This window comes from Coenobita brevimanus, chromosome 40 (assembly GCF_032717465.1).
Source record: "Coenobita brevimanus isolate Jiangsu-jjx chromosome 40, ASM3271746v2, whole genome shotgun sequence".
Classification (NCBI taxonomy): Eukaryota; Metazoa; Arthropoda; class Malacostraca; order Decapoda; family Coenobitidae; genus Coenobita; species Coenobita brevimanus.
This window is the reverse complement of record NC_136993.1, coordinates 12,671,242-12,687,978: the sequence shown is the minus strand read 5'-3', so window position 1 is coordinate 12,687,978 and position 16,737 is coordinate 12,671,242. Positions and strand designations below refer to the sequence as shown.

The window sequence follows — 16,737 nt, the reverse complement described above, 5'->3', positions numbered from 1 at the left end:
GCATCCCGTTTTCCTGGATAAATATATCCGATGTTACGTTACGGGGCAATTTGACAGAGAAAGTTCTGTCCCTTAAGAAATTTGAAATAAAAACAAGCAAATTTCCTCTTAAACCATAAGCATAGAGCTTCATTAGTATACCGTGTCGCCAGGTCATGTCATAGGCTTTATGGATGTCCAAGAACACCCCTATCATGAATTCTTTATTGGCAAATGCCTCTGCAATACAATGCTCCAAATTCATTAAATGATCTAGTTAACTTCTGTATTTACGGAAGCCACATTGTTGATCATTTAACAAATTCTTCGACTCTAAAACAAAAAGAAGCCTATTGTTAACCATACGTTCCATGACCTTACATAGACAAGAAGTCAACACAATAGGACTAAATGAAGTGAGATTCATAAGACGACCAGCCTCTTTGGGTATCGGTATGACGTGCGCAAAGTGCCATGAGTTTGGGAACGTTCGAGACGCCCAAATCTCATTGTACAATGCTAACATCTTAATCAGGTTGTCCTGATTAAGATGCTGGATCATACCGTACGTGATGGTGTCTGGTCCAGGGCTGGTGTCTTTACAGGATTTAAGGGCAAGGAGCAGTTCATCTAGCGTAAACTCTTGGTTGTACAGGGAGTCTACGTCTTCTGTGGCAAAGTCTAATATCTGTAGCTCAGCCGTGCGTTTATGATGTTGGAAATGCGGGTCATAATTGGCTGAGCTACTTACATGAGAAAAACTCCTGGCGAGGATGTTAGCAACGTCCACGGGCTCGTCATAGGTGGTGTTATTCACCTGCAAGGTTGTGACAGGGAAGTATGGGCGTTTATTATTTAATAGTCTTATAGTGGACCAGACTTTATGTAATGGTGTTGTACAAGTCACCGTGGACACAAAGGACCGCCAGGAGTCACGTTTAGCCCTTCTTATTATTCTCCTTGCCTCAGCCCGTGCCTGTTTGTATGCAATAAAATTTTCTTCAGTGGGCTGACTATCAAAAATCCTGTATCTCCTATTGCGTTTTCTTAAATCTTGTTGGCAGTCCGGCGTCCACCAATGTGCTCTATGCTTCGCATGAACTGTAGAAGTCTTGGGAATAGCAGCCTCAGCTGCGTGTAATATGGAAGTAGTTATATTTTCGACCTTAACATCTATGGTCTCCCCAGATATATCTAAATTGGCGATCCTTGAGAAGGATCCCCAATCTGCTTTCTTATAGTTAAATTTTGGAGGTGGAGGGTCCGAAATGATGTCGCGTGTATAAGAAAGACAGATGGGTAAATGATCACTTCCCAAGGAGTCGTCGTAAGGGTCCCATGAGAGATCTTGATGTATACCAGGGGAGGCCAAAGATAAGTCAATGGCCGAAAAGTTACCAGTACGATCATCTACACGAGTCGCTCTACCATCGTTCAGAAGACAGAGGTTGGACTGTAGTATTAGGTCGGCTACTTGCTCCCCACGACCATCGATCCTCAAGCTACCCCATTGATAGTGATGGGCGTTAAAGTCGCCCAACACTAACTTATTCCCAGGTAGATGTTCAACTAGTGAATTTAAAGCATCACTATCAATGGGGCCATGTGGAGGACAATAGAGAGAGCAAATAGACAGATACGTGTTATTAAATTTTACTCTGCACGCGACAGCTTCCAGAGTAGAATTTAGAATCACTTCCGTTTGTGGGTGTGATTTGTGTGTGTAAATGGCTACTCCGTGACCTTCATATCTTCTATACGAGTGGTAGTGTTTGAACTATGGAGGATCAGGATGATCCTCCAGGCGTGTCTCCTGTAAACAAATAACATCTGGCCTGTGTATAGAAAGCAAGATTGCTATATCTTGTAACTTATTCCCAATACCTCTACAATTCCACTGTAATACAGTGAAAGCGACGGTTTAAGATTTTCGTCGGGGGCCAGTGTGCTTTGTTGCCCGCCTGACTACCGGGGGACCTATCCCGGTGCTTGTTCACGGAAACCTCCATATTATCATCAATTACGAGGTTCCCTGACCCCCCCGAGGAAGAGCTAACCTTCCTCTCCCTCGCTGGGGTGGGAACTGGAAGAACGTGAGGACGAGACTGTTTTGTGAGGGTGGTCATGTTACTTTTACTAGACTTGTCGGGTTTCGCTTTAGGCCGTACTGATGGAGAGGCAGCAGCAGCCTGAGAATAGGTTGAAACCTTAGGGATGTCAGTGAGAGAGTTGGAGCGGACAGGAGGTCGAGATGGAGATGTACTGTGAGTGGCAGTAGGGAGAAGGACAGGATCAGTCTGCGTCTCTACAGAGCACATCACAGGACGGGACATTACCGCCGAAGCATAGGACCTATTTGGCGTGGGAGTTGCATGCAACTCCTTCACCTTTTTCCTAGCTTCGTAGTAGGAAATGCCCTCCGTTGCCTTCACTGTGCAGACCTCCTTCTCCTCCTTCCACTTGGGACAATCCCTAGAGGAAGTGGAGTGAGCGCCCTTGCAGTGGAAGCAACAGACCGTCTCAGATGTGCAATGTTCCGCCTCATGACCTTGGCTTGCACACTTGCCACACACTGGCTGGGAAGCCCAACAAGTCTTGGCACCATGCCCATATAACTGGCATTTCAAACAACGGAAAGGGTTGGAAATGTATGGCTGCACATGAACAATTTCGTAACCAATTTTTACATTGCTAGGAAGTGATACTTTACCGAATGTCAAAACAATGGTCGCTGTCTTTGTCCTGACACCTTCCGAGTAGCGAGTTATGAATTTAGCATCAATGACATCTTGCTGAGCGAGTTCATCTATGATCTCTTCCTCACTCATCACCATGAGATCCCTGCAAGTGATAACCCCCTTGCAGGAATTCATGGATGTTGGGATCTTGATTTCGACATCATAGCAATGAAACTTGCGCAGCTTCAACAAGTCCTTAATTTGAGATGAGGTACAAGTTTTTATGAGGAGGTCTCCGTTCCCAAGTTTTTTGACTTGTTCCACCTCCCCAGCACAGCCATCAATAACCTTCTTGATCATGAAGGGATTGAGACTGCTCAAGGGAGTGGAACCTAGAGCAGTGATGATCACATATTCCGCATTATTTACAGGACCATCACGGGGCAAACGAGTCTGGGGCCGTTCTGTCTGGGGGTTGTCAGTCCGTGTAGAAGTCGGGGGTCGGTCAGGACTACCTCCCCCCCTGAGGGGGGGGGAGGCAGTAGGGGCGTCCTCCATAGTACCACTCCCCCCTAGCGGGGGAAGTGGGAAGAAGGAGAGAAAACAAGCAAGGGACAAACAACCGGGGACCACACACCTAAGTCTGAGGTTGCCCTCTCAAACCACTCCAGGGAGGCCCGACCGTGTTTCTTCACGCCCCAGAGCGATCAGTGGGGGGGACCCTCCGTGGGCGATAAGCAAAGGTAAACTCAGTTTATTTGAACAGACACCTACTGTTCAAGACTAACAGGGAGGGGAGGAAAGTTAGAAACTAACTAGCCTAACGTCACCAGAAGGGTGAAAAAAAAAAAAACTAATGCCGGTGAGGCAGCCCTGGAAACTAGAGAAGAGCGCAACAGAAAACACGTCTACGCTCCTCACGACCATGCATCAAAGTCCCTGAGCTATGGTAAGATTAGGATTTAAATATTTCCGCTCTGAGGTTTCCCTTGTGTAATGACTTTTATAGGCTGTAAATTTACGTATATGATCCTTAATAGTATTAAGTGCTTCAGGTGACACCTTCTGTTTTCCATGCCTCCCTCTTCCATCTGGTGGTAGAATCCCAGCTGTTGACTGTCGCTTCTTTTCTGACACTATTCTAGCTCTTTTAAGTGTAATGCCAAACGTAGATAGAAACATTGGCACACCTCGTTTTCAGGTACTGCTTGCTGAAGAAAGTAACGCCTTGTAAATTTTCTTCTGCTAGCTCTCTCATCCTTTTGCCGTAACCTCTGTGTTTTCTTAACTTCTTCTCGAATCAAACCACAAAGGGTTTGATTTTGTGCTTCTGGTGTTGCCTTTCGGTATTCCTGGTATATCTTCCTTCGTTCCTCTTCTGTAAATTTCTCACCGCACCTTTTGCTACAGCCTTCTCTACAAGGGCTTTTCATAGGTTGCCCTTCAACAGATTTTCCAGTAGTGGAAATATACGCTTCCCCTCTCGCCTTCTTGTTTTTACGAATATTTTTCTTCCATAGTGACGGCTGTGCTGTACATTTCTTACTCAGACGTTTGCCTGCTGCAGGCACATCACTTACTGCAAGACAAATTGAAAAAAAAAAATAGTATAATACGACAGTCAATCAGCTTTTTAAAGTCTAATATGTAAAGAATGAAGTTCATTTTCAAGGGTATTATCAGACATAAAGATTCGGTTTTGTGGATTATCATCCATAATACTTGCAACCTCATTACCTTATTAGGTATTACCTGAGAGTGATCCCTCCTCTTCATCAGAATCACTTGAAGACGGTTTGTAGTCCTTATCAACTGTATCAGTCTCCTCCTTTTCATAATCTTGCTGGTTTATGAATTCATTCGCTGCCATCACTGCTTACTGTAGCCTTCTCTGTAGGATAAAAGAACAATATAAATAATTAGCCTAATACATCTAGGTATACACACACACACACACGCACACACTAATTATAATATTTCACCAAGCAAATAACTATCTGCTTTTATAAACAGAAATGGTTTCGTAAACATTAGCAAGTTTCGTGCACATTCAGTGTAAAAAAATATTAATACTTCACCAACCTGACGAGGCTATCCAATGAAGTAAATGTCGACAAAATCCTTCGGAGCAGAACATCCAGCTACTAACACGATTTCGAGGAAACTGGAGGCAGAAGCCAGGAACTACCAGGGAGCTGTAGTTGACATGCTTAAACAAGTTGTAGCTTGCAGACTATTGTTGTATGAGATACCAGGCACGTTGTGGGTGGTGAGTTCATAAATGTTACAACTTGCAGCGCATTGCTGTGGTTAGACAACGTATTTGTATCTTGCATGTTACTACTAGTATAGCTAATGCTATCGATAATGAGATAATAAGTTGATCAACAAACTCATCATAAATATTACTGAAATAAACTACATATTCTTACGTGTCCTGTCAACATCACATCATGCAAGAAAGGCCAGTGTTGACACTGGCCTTTCACTGACACTTACTATCTCTTAAGTTGCGTAATACAAAAAGGGCCAATCAGGACATTGGCCGTTCTAGCACAAAGATTTCAGACTGATCATTGACTTTGGCTCAGAACCGAGTGCTGGTGTGGCTTCCCTATCGCGCCACAAACTTTGGCCGTTATAGCACTAATAGAAACGTGAAATGCCAGTTTCCTAGTGGGCTTATCTCAGAAGGGCCATATTTTGACATTGGCCCTTCTTGTCCTCGGGCCTAGCGTTGATTAAGCATCAGGAGAAGGAGCTGTGAACTAAATGTTCTAGGGGGAGGCATTTTTGCTTTTCTTTGTGCAGGATTCAGGTCATAAGAGTGAGTTGATGACTTAGTCAACAACACCTCAGAGGACTTGGTCTATGTTAGAGTGGTAGGGACTAATTTTATAGCTTAAGGCACAGTTGTCTGTGGTTTGTTAACAAGAACGAACTTTGGTTCTGTAATCCTCAATAGAAAGACAAGCGTCAATAACAGGCTTGAAGATCTGTGTAGAATGGAAGGTGTGTTGTTCTTGATGTTTGGTACAATTTTTAATCATGACAGAAATTTATATGGTAGAGGCGGCCTTCACCTCAATACGGTAGGTACAGGTGGGTTAGGTAGGGTTGTAGATGGCAGTGATGGGAATGATTTAGGTAGTAATAGATAGGTGGAAAGAGGAACAGTTAATGAAGTAGCCGTTAACAATTCAGTCCCTGAGACGAATGGTGGTACGGTAAGACATGTGAGATCAGACCGCCAGGAGAATCAGGTGAGACTGACCTCACCTCGGGTGCAGGTAGACAATTATGGTATTTGTGAGGCGGGTGGCAGTGTTATATCAGTGGCTGCTAGGAGCGTCGTCATGAGAAAGGATTTGAACAGTTAAAAAGGGCTGAGTTTAGTGTCTCACAACCCTACCATATCCAGCCTTACTATGATTGTTATGTACTTTTTTTTTTTTACGTGTCCGACTCTGGGAAAAGGCTCAGGGCCTATTTCTTGGAGGCAGTCACCTATCCCAAGGCCCAGTAGTCCTACACCTCCACATGTCACTACTTCGGCGCTAACACCCACCGTCCATATTGAATACATGCTAGGGCTGTCTCATACAGGACTGGTGTATTGGTATTAGCGGGGGTATTTTTACGACATGTCGGCGGGTCTTCTGGTAGATCAGGAAAGTCTGCTTTTAGGAAATTCAGATCCTGAAACTGTTCCCTGCCCCAGCCGGGATTCGATCCTGGGTCCATTAGGACTGCAGGCCGCCTCTCTACCGAGTCAGGATTATTTCAAAGCGAGATGAATTAATTACTTTTGCAACCACCCAAAACTTCTGCATAAACAGAATCATGGTTAACCCTCGAGAAAAACACCGTACTTGAGAAGTATCGGTGCAAAACTATAAAATATTTGAAGATCGCGACTTTACAACTCTGACGGGCAAGTTTTAATATATATACTAAAATTCACCTGAATTCAGTACAGATAAGAAAATCTGATGTTGAAACATACATTTCTTTGTACGTCGGAAACTTTAGAGTAATAAACCTATTCTCTTCGGTTTAATCTACAGACAGCCCAAGTTAAGAGAGGAAAACGACAAATAATCATACAGCAAAACACAGCCAGTCACAGAATACTAGGACTTCATTATTTTAGGAGACTTTAATAATCCAAATATTGACTGGAAAATTCATGTCCACTCAAAGAAGGGGACATATGTTAGAATTGGCAGATGATGCATTTTTCGATCAGGCAGTTTTTTTTTTTTTTATTTTTTTTTTTACGTGTCCAACTCTGGGCAAAGGCTTCAGAGCCTAACCCCAAGTCCCAGTAGTTCTCATTGCCCAGTAGTCCTCTTATATCTCCACATGTCACCACTTCAGCACTAACACCCACTGTCCATATTGAATACATGCTAGGGCTGTATCATACAGGACTGGTGCACTGATATTAGCCGGGGTATCAGCTGGGATTCGCAACTGGGACCATTAGGACTGCAGGCTGCCTTTCTACTGATCATATCACCTCCCCCAAACACGTGGTGATAAAATACTCGACCTTGCCCTAGCAACAGTGACCTAATAAATATGTGTGACTGGGAATATTTTAATAATAGCAATCATATAACCGCCAGACTTGAATGTAACATAAACTGTAAGGCCAGCACAAATAGCCTCTTAATTCCTTAGCTTAAAAATAAGTAATATCGATAATATGCCAACAACAACTCGATTCTGTTACTACAAGTGGATAACGTTTAAGAAATGTGGAAAATGTTCATGGATTAATGTCTATCGAACTAAAAAATATACCAAAAATGACCCCCCTAATATAATCACCCAAATAAATCAGCCTAGATGTTTAAGAATATTGATGAAATCAATGATTGCAAGAGAAAAACATACAAAATTATAAACCTACAGGATATTATGGTAACAGTACCGAATTTTTTAAAACTGCAGCACCAATTTATGATTTTTTTTTCCTCGGAAAAGCAAAACGAGACTACAAGGCGAAAATTTCTCCTAGTCACTCGGAAGGCGATCTCGTCCATGATAACCAAACAGTAGCAACAACACTGAACGACTCCTTGCACAGTGTGTCCACAAATGAAAATAGCTTAAACATTTTCATCCCTCAGTCGGTTTTCTCAGCAGCATATAACGATAAGTTATCAATTTACGATGTGACCGGACAGTGTGTGTTAAAATAATCTTCAAAAAATTGACCCAAATGTATCAACTGGCCCAGATCAGATGTCTCTTCACATTCTGCATGAAGGTGAGTTAGCTTTTCTCATAAATAATGTTAAGTAAACCATTTAATGACTGCAGAGTATCTAATTAATGGAAACTTGCTAATATATTACCTATCTTTTAAAAGGTGATAAAAACTCACCTCATATTGCCACCCAAATGCCTAGTGTCAGTATTATGCAAAGTTTAGGAATAAAATTTTTACCATAAATTTACCTTATTCCTTAACAAGCATAATGTTACAACACACAATCAGGATGCTTTCGTAATAATAGTTCATGACTTATGATTTTTTTCTTTACAGTCACATATGGTAACTGGGGCACAAAAATACCGTTGGATGTCGCATACCCTGACTTCCACAGGGCGTATGATAAGGTCCACCATTTAAGACTACTAGTAAGACCGAAAGCTGAGGCCTCTAGCAATTCCTGACCGGTTAATGAATAGCAAGTAGCGTGTAGTATTAACTGGTAAATCAGCAGACTGGTTAGAAGTAACAAGCGGAGTTCCACAGTGATCAATTCTAGGCCCAGTTCTTTTCATGTTTTTTTTGTTTTTTTTTTATGACTCTCTTCTAAGGAATCAACTGCAGCATATGACACGAACAGTGGAGACAGAGTAATTACAAAAGCAGACTGTGAATCTATGGAAGATGACCTGGATAAGTTAATGAATTGGACTAGAAAATAGCTGGTGATTATTAATGAATATAAATGTTAGGTAATGTACTTTAACGAAAAAAATAATAATAATGACTATCAGACTCGGAAACTCAATACCCAACTCATGGAAGTGAATGGCATGAAGGATTTAGAGTTATTATCAGTAACGATCTAAAACAAAAAAGAGGTTTATGGCAACCACTAACAAGGCAGACAATGTTTGGCTTCATCTCAGAGGACTTTGATAATAAAACGCATAATGTAAAATCTAAGCTTTATATGTCATTAGTCAGACTACATTTAGAGTACTGTGCCCAGCAATGGTACCTGAATCTAATTATGGACGAAGACAGGCTCACGAGCGTCCAACGCAAAGCCATAAAAATGATCCCATCACTGCCAAATTTACCCTGCTATTAGTAGGATCAGAATGAATGAAAGAGATAAGCATTCAAATGTGTGTATGAATACTTACACTTTCCAAGAATCTATCTATATACCTAGGCTGCTTCCTCCAAAGAAAGGGAAGTAGCCGAGACAGGACGACACAATCCCATTTCACTTATCCAAACATACATTTATTCGTATCTTAGCCCCAAGGGGAGAAGGGACCCCGTCTTTTCTGTGTTCTTTGATCTTAAGAAACCTGTGATATGGTGTTGTTGGTAATCAGGGTATTTCAACAAAAACTTTTTAGCCAATACAAAATTTCATATCCTTGTATAGTAGGTGATTCACTATCTACTTCCTCTCCACAGTCTGAAGGCATTCCACAATCTGTGTTCTTTCTATAACACTATTTCTAATTGCTATTAACGGCATTGTCTCTTCCCCATCATTACCGTAATACATTCCTCTATATACATTGAGGAATTTACAATCCTTGCTGCTGGTTCTCATATGATAACACTGCAGCATCTTATGCAGTCAGCAGTTACAAAAGCCTCACATTGGGCAAAGACTCATGATTTCCTGAACCCCCCTTTACGTTATGTGCGATCACTTCGACTCGCCTTTGCCATTTCCCTCAACCATCTTTCATTCTTTACATTACATTGCTTCCTTTTCGATTTATAGTTACATTCCTTGGCCTCATGTCTGATTATCATTTGACGTGGAATGCACATATCTCCACTTTAATGGTCGTTGTCCTCCAATGCATCAACCTACTCCACCCCTTGGCCCATGTTTCTTGAAGTGCAAATCGTGGGACCATCCACGATTATCATAAATTACTTGTACGAATGCGATGCTCCTCTAGGTGACAGTACTAAATGCACTGTGAGTCAGAGTGCCATGCGGCGTGAAGCTAGATGGACGTAAGGATTAATGATGTTTGTTTGTTTGCCGTCATGCATGTGTCGTCAGGCGATTTTCGAGATGAATATAAAAGTGAAACAGCCATTTTGCATCGAATTTTGTGAAAATCTCAGGAAAAATGCAAAGGAAACCCTGGCAATGATTCAACAAGTGTTTGGTGGGCAATCTCTTGGTTGGACACTGGTTTCAGTGGTATGCGTAGTTCAAGGCCAGTCGAACATCGGCCAGACAGGTGAAAAGCAATGTCAAGAACTTGATGATTGTTTTCTGTGACATCATAGGGATTATACACAAAGAATTTTTCCCAGCTGGCCAAACTGTCAATTCCAACTTCTACTGCGATGCTTTATAGTGACTGCATGAAGATGTGAGAAAACAACGTCCCAACCTTTGGCGGGACAACAACTGGTTTCACCATGACAATTCCCCAACCCACTGTGCGCTCAACACCCAGCAGTTTTTCGCCAAGAACATCATGACTTTCGACCCCCACCCTCCTTACTAGTCCGATATCATTGAGGACATCCAGAAGGAATCGCAGTTGGTGCTCAGTACTCGTCAAAAAGGTCTTCAGGGAGCGTTCTTGCAATAGGAGAAGCGATGGAACCAGAGTATCAATGCACAAGGGCAAGGGTGATGGTGGCCAGCAGAGGCTATGGTGAGTTTTCAGTTTTAAATAGCATTAGTCCAGAAATTTTGGATTACACCTTGTATATTGGATTACTCCTCTGCATCCACTAATAATTTGTATCAACTGGATTCCGTCCATCACTTTGGTGTCCAGTTAGCTCTTGTGTGTTTTTTTTTATCTCCTACTGAAATCCTCTTATGAGAAGTCAGGGGTCCCTTCTTGTATGATCTGCAGGCACTTTTATCCCTCCATCATTATACCTGGCTTCATCAATTTCCTGGCTAATCAGTCCTCTGGTTACCTCCCTCCATTGCAGATTATTTCTCATTTCAGCCCCACTCCAGTCCTTATTCTCCTCGTATTCAGTTTCTTCTCTCTTCTTTTCTGATTAAAGTCAACAGTTTTCTTTTGTCCTATCTAGCCATCTTTCCTCATTGGCTTTTGCCACGTCCAGCAGTTTGTTCCTCCACTGTGCCTTGTTCAAAACCCTTTGCTTCATCTGCTACTCTCTGTTTGTTCTTTTATTCTCATTTTCATGAACACTTTTCTGCTGTTCATTTATACATTGACAGTTCTAAGACATCTAGGGTACACGATTTCAATATCTTTCTCCGATCGCTCTTATTCTATAGTCTGTCCCTTTTGGCATTCATTTTAACAACTGAAATTCATGTATTGCTGGGTACTGTATAGGCTTAACACTATCCTTGTAAATAATTTATTTAGTTTAAAGACTCTCTCTTCTTGCGTTCGGCCTCACGTCTCACCTTATTGTCCTTTGGATTTTAGAATAGCTATTCCAGTTGTCAGTGAAGCTGTAGTCTGTCAAGTTCTGGTGAGTGCCAAGTCATGTTGGTATCTTAGTCAGTGAGACAGCTGACGCACTAACCGTTCATGCTGCCGTGATATCTATTGCATATGCCTTTCCATTCTGTCCCGGTGTCAGATTTCTTTCCTGCCTTCTCAAAGCTTCTTACTAAGCTCTGACAGTCCTGCTTGCCCTCAGATATTAGTACCAAATTCCATGCCGTTGGCTTTTTCAGGACACCTTCTCCCGCCTCTTGCCATCGTACTCGCCATTTGGAAACGGCTTTGGTTCTTCTCAGGGTTGTATAAAGTGACCCTCACACCATCTTACTTCACGACTTCTGGCAACCAGAATTCCACTATTCTTCAAATCGCATCTCTTTGGCATTCCCCTCCCCAGAGTAGTTTTCTCTCAAACTTGAACCCACAGAAGCTTAGGTCCAACTGTTAAAGATTTTCTTTTAAAGAAGACACCTGTTGTCTGGCATATGTATTTTTCCCTGTTGCCTCCGTCAAGGAGGTTATGTTTTACCCTCCGTTGGTTTGTTTGTCTATTTCTCTGTCTGTTTGCGTGATTGCTAAAAAAATTATAAATGAACTGTGCTGAAATTTTGTGGAACGGTGAGCCATGGGCAAAGGAAGTAATGATTAAATTTTGTGCCAGATCCGGATCCGGATTCGGAGTATCCCGCACAATATCTCTAAAAGTTCCCAATGAATTTCAATAACATTTTGTGGAACTGTGGCCATGGACCAAGAAAGAATTGATTAAATTTGGGGGCGGATCCGGATCCGGAGTATCCCGCACAATACCTCCAAACGTTCTTAATGAATCTCAATGAAAATTTGTGGAAACGTGGGCCATGGACCTTGAATGAATGATTAAATTGGGGGGGGGGAATCCGGATCCGGATGCTTTATAATAGCAGTGGCATAGGCGGAGGTATGCGCTCTCTCAGTGCTTTCTAGTTTTTATGTTGTTTTTCTTTTCTCTGTTCACCTGTAAAAAATACTCGATTTTAATCAAACTTACTGGATCAGTTAAGGGTGATGCAAGACGGATGTAATCTATTCGATTCTGAGAGCTAGCAGCCGATAGTAAGGATTACAAGTGAAAATGAATGTTCGGCTCTTAGTCTAGTTGGGAGATGCAAGTGTTGCACTCTCTGAGGACTCCTTCCTGTGTTCCTCCCTCTGAGAACTTTTGAGTAATCCTGTAATAATAGGTTACAAAGAAACTAAAAATACTGTACGAAATTAATGTTATAAGAATTTTATAATAAAAACGTCCAGGAAAACGTTTCCTTCTGCTACAGTAACCATCTAAAGCACCAAGTGAAAAATATCTTGCAAGCAGTATTGCATAAATATTAGGAATAAATGGTGATAGTATTCCCAAAACTCTGTACTTGAAGGAAAACAGTTTTATTACTGCTTTGCTTCTCTCAGAGACATGACCAGAGCTTATTGTGTTAGTTGGAGTGGAGGTAATAACTGAATGACTTTAGAAAACGCTATGCGTGAAGGAGGTTGTATTTCATCATTACAAAGCGAGCCTAGCAGTGTGGCATGGGAGCTACATTGCTGAGAAGAGGAAGGCAACAGGAATCGTCTTCCTGCATGAGCGATGACTCAAGTGTAGTTTTCTTTCTCCACCTCAGTACTAGAAAATTTTTCTACACAAAAACATATAAATGGATATAATACGGGATTGCCAGATATTTGTTGGATGGAGTGGAAATAAGGTACAGTACTGTTACGCATGAGTAAGCTAAGACTGCTGTTTATTAGTTGTCATATCAGTGTTGTTTTCCCTCCAAAATGACTATTTCAGTCAGGATATTGCTCTCAAATGGTGTCCTGTAATATACCAGCAACAGTGCTTTCAGAGTTTAGCCTGCGCACAAAATAAGTAATTTAAATCTTTGTAAACTTTTACGCATTCGTCAGTACGTAGAAGGTATGATGACATACGATATGAATGAGAAAGCAACTTCGAGGTGCATATATATATATAACTTTGCTAAAGCTGCATATGTCTTACAGTGCTAAAATGGAACGCTAGCAAATTCTAAAAAATGTCTCTCTTTGAAAATATGAGAGTAGCCACCATATTCAGAGCAAACTAAAGGATGCATAACATTGAAAATCTCGCATTTCTGAAGATCGGTGTTATTAAACCCGTGTTCGAAAGCTCAGGAGTGTTTTGCATTTGGTTCAGTTTGTCTGTCTGTCTTAGCAAGAGCATGGAAAACAACTGAACTAAATGACTCCAAGGCTCACGTATTAACTTAGGACCTTTACTATTACAGGTCAGGTGATTAATATTTTGGCATTTTTGGCCGAAAATGATGAGTAAACAAGGTCTAAGCTTCGTGGATGCGTTGTGGTACAGGAAAGGGTGATGTAATTCATTTCTGAAAACAAGCGACGTTATGGCCAAAGGAAAAATAAAGGATATGCACTTAAACTCAAAAAGTTTTTATTGTATTTTGACCAATCATGGTGGAAGGATTTCCGTTCAGCCCAGAATGAAGCGATTGTTTTATCAAAAGAATTGACTAAAGTTAAAGGTCAGAGGGCAAGGTCAGTTTATACACTTTTGATCCAAATGCATCAAATATGGAAGATGGATCGACGGCAAAGGATGAAATTATTCGGTTTTGAAAGTAGTCAGCCAAACGCCAAACGCCAAGGAAACTGGACTGCATCAAAGGTTAAGTCTTAAGGCGATGCTAATGTGCAAGTGTTGCACTCTGTGAGTATTCGTTCTTGCCAAACTTGGCTCAAATGAGTACCCCTGAATATATTAAGCTCCTGGTAATAAAAACACACTGATCCCCGTCCCTCACACACACACACACACATATATATATATATATATATATATATATATATATATATATATATATATATATATATATATATATATATATATATATATATATATATATACTGAACATCTTGCTGCTGCAGACTACATGGGATCTTCATCAAGACCCACTGGTGTCCAAGAATATTAAATTCAGTTCACTTTAACTAACCATAAACGTACCATCCCTCTATTCTGAATGTTGAGCTGTAGCAGGAGATTATCAACTGAATAGTGATAATTGCAAAGAAATGGAAATGCAAGGCTGAAGAACCGCAGTCTTGTCTTATTTTGCATTTGTGTTACCGGAAGTAATCTGCAAATGGATGCAACTCTTCGCCAAGTTATATTATAAGAACTAAAGTTCGAACATTTTTCTACATGACTCTAGGCATATATATGAATACATGGACATCACGATATCAGTTTCCAGCTTAACTTATCCTGCTTTTTCAGCTCCTGAGTACTTTTTAGTTAGTCATCGTACTGAAGGATGGAGTGACATTTTAGAGCATCTTTCTGTAAATAATTGTTGTTCTTACATAATACCAGTCTGTCTGGCCGAGCAAGTCCATCAACTGCAAGTACGCAATTGCTTTTGGGATTCCGTCCAGTAAGGTACAATGCAGAATATACACAGTGTATTGAACCAGCATCCTCTTGCGATAGAAGTGCCTCACCAAGATCGGACCAGGCCACTTCATCACAGTCAGGTGTAGGAAAATATAAGGACGTTTGGCTTCCGCGTAAATTCTGCAGCGCTTCATTCCATCCACGGTGCACAGCACTACCACGTATAGGCTCCTCACCTCCGTAAACAATGTTCCCAATTATCTTCATTATATTAATCCTTTCTTCGCGTGATTCAGGTTTGAAGAAATTTTTTTTTCGAACTTAAGGGTATACAAACACCTTAAAATAAATAATTGTTTAGCAACATCAAGAACTCTACAAAAGTCGGTCATAGGTAACTATGTTGTAAGCTGCGAGATTATACAAACCTTCGAGCTGAGCCTTGAGCCAAGGAATAGAGAAGTGGCCCACTGAGCACGAATCCCACCACGAAAGCCTGCCATGCGTCGTCTCTGAAGGGCCACAAGGGTGCCTGCCATCGAGGCACTGGTGGTGGCACCCTCATGATGACACAGTTCACCTACATAACGCACATGACATCATTATATTATCAGCTTGACCCGTGCAGACTCTTTCATTCAGATCTATCACGTTCACAGTGATTTCTTGGGCACATATTCTCTGATTCTGCACAGCTGATACCATTACCTGTCTTAAACTTTTTCAAAATTATTATTTTTTTTTTAAATCAAGGAAGGAGGAACCAAAGACCAATAGCCTGCAAACCGTTTCTCCCGAGAAAAAAAAAAACACACACACACAAAAGAGAGCCAAATTGAAGATCTGTTCATTTCGAGTAGCCTAGACACTCTGCATTTGAAAGACTGGAGATCATAGGAAATAGGAAATACAGACAGAGGGAGACAGTTCCAAAGCTGACCTGTTGCATATATAAAGGACCGGGAGTAACGGTTACCTCTTGCATTAGAGTGTTGGACAGAAATGGGATGAGAGTCTGTTGCTAGGTGGGTGCTATGCGCCTGTCGTAGAGGTGGAGGGATGCAAGAAGACAGTTCAATGGAGCAGTGACCATTGAAGTAGCGATAGAAAAGAGATAAAGATGCAACAGTGTGACGAAGAGACAGAGATTGAAGGGAGCCAGTATAAGACGAAAATCCTTTGACTCCATCCTGTTGAGAAGAGCTGTATGCGGGGAGCCTCCCCATGATGAGAGTTGTACTCTACACAGGGGCGAGCAAAACCCTTGTATAAAGTCAACAACTGTGCAGGGGTAAAGAAGGTATGGAGTCTGCTTAGCACACCCAATCTCTTGGAAACAGATTTTACAAGAGAAGTAACATGATCCTTCCAAGATAAGGCCTGAGAGAATGAAACCTCAAGCATGTTCAAGGATGATGTAGGATTAAGCTGGATATTAGTAAACATTAGTGGGTACTCCTTTGGAAGTTTTTTCTGGGTTGATAGGTGTAAGAACTGAGTCTTGATGCATTAAAAACAAGGTTATTTGTACCCAAGTCAGAGATACGAGCAAGTCAGACATTACGTATGCCAAAGCCTCGCCCATTGTTTGCTGAAGTAACTGCTGAGATGGTCGTTGCAAGAAATGAATGGAAAGGTGAAGGGTGGAATTATCAGCGTTTGAGTGGATAGGGTTAGATGTACAGCTTAGAAGGTAATTGATGAATAAAAGGAAGAGAGTTGGTGATAGGACAGAACCCTGACAGAACTCCACTATTAGTAGATCTAGGAGAAGAACGAAGGCCGTCTACAACAGCAGTTATACAACGACCAGAAAGGAAGCTATAGATGAAGACACAGATAGAAGGATAGAAAGTGTGAGAGGACAGTTTGGAAATTAAAGATTTATATCAGACTCGATCAAAGGCCTTTGAGATGTCAAGTGCAATGGCAAAGCTTTCGCCAAAGTCCCGAAAGGAG

General features: G+C 41.4%; 2 protein-coding genes across 2 annotated transcripts in view; both read right to left on the bottom strand.

Annotated features, from left to right (window-relative positions):
• The window catches only part of LOC145396958 (putative glutamate receptor), a 289,079-nt gene that overhangs the window by 74,393 nt on the left and 197,949 nt on the right, over positions 1-16,737 (bottom strand). The gene's annotated exons all lie outside the window — the stretch shown is intronic.
• LOC145397230 (uncharacterized) overlaps positions 4,527-16,737 on the bottom strand; it is a 91,831-nt gene continuing 79,620 nt past the window's right edge. Inside the window, exons 7-8 of the mRNA XM_080270426.1 lie at positions 15,207-15,358; positions 4,527-4,548 (exon numbers count right to left, since the gene is read on the bottom strand). Of these exons, the coding sequence (XP_080126552.1) occupies positions 4,527-4,548; positions 15,207-15,358 (174 nt within the window). The remainder of the gene's footprint in view (positions 4,549-15,206; positions 15,359-16,737) is intronic.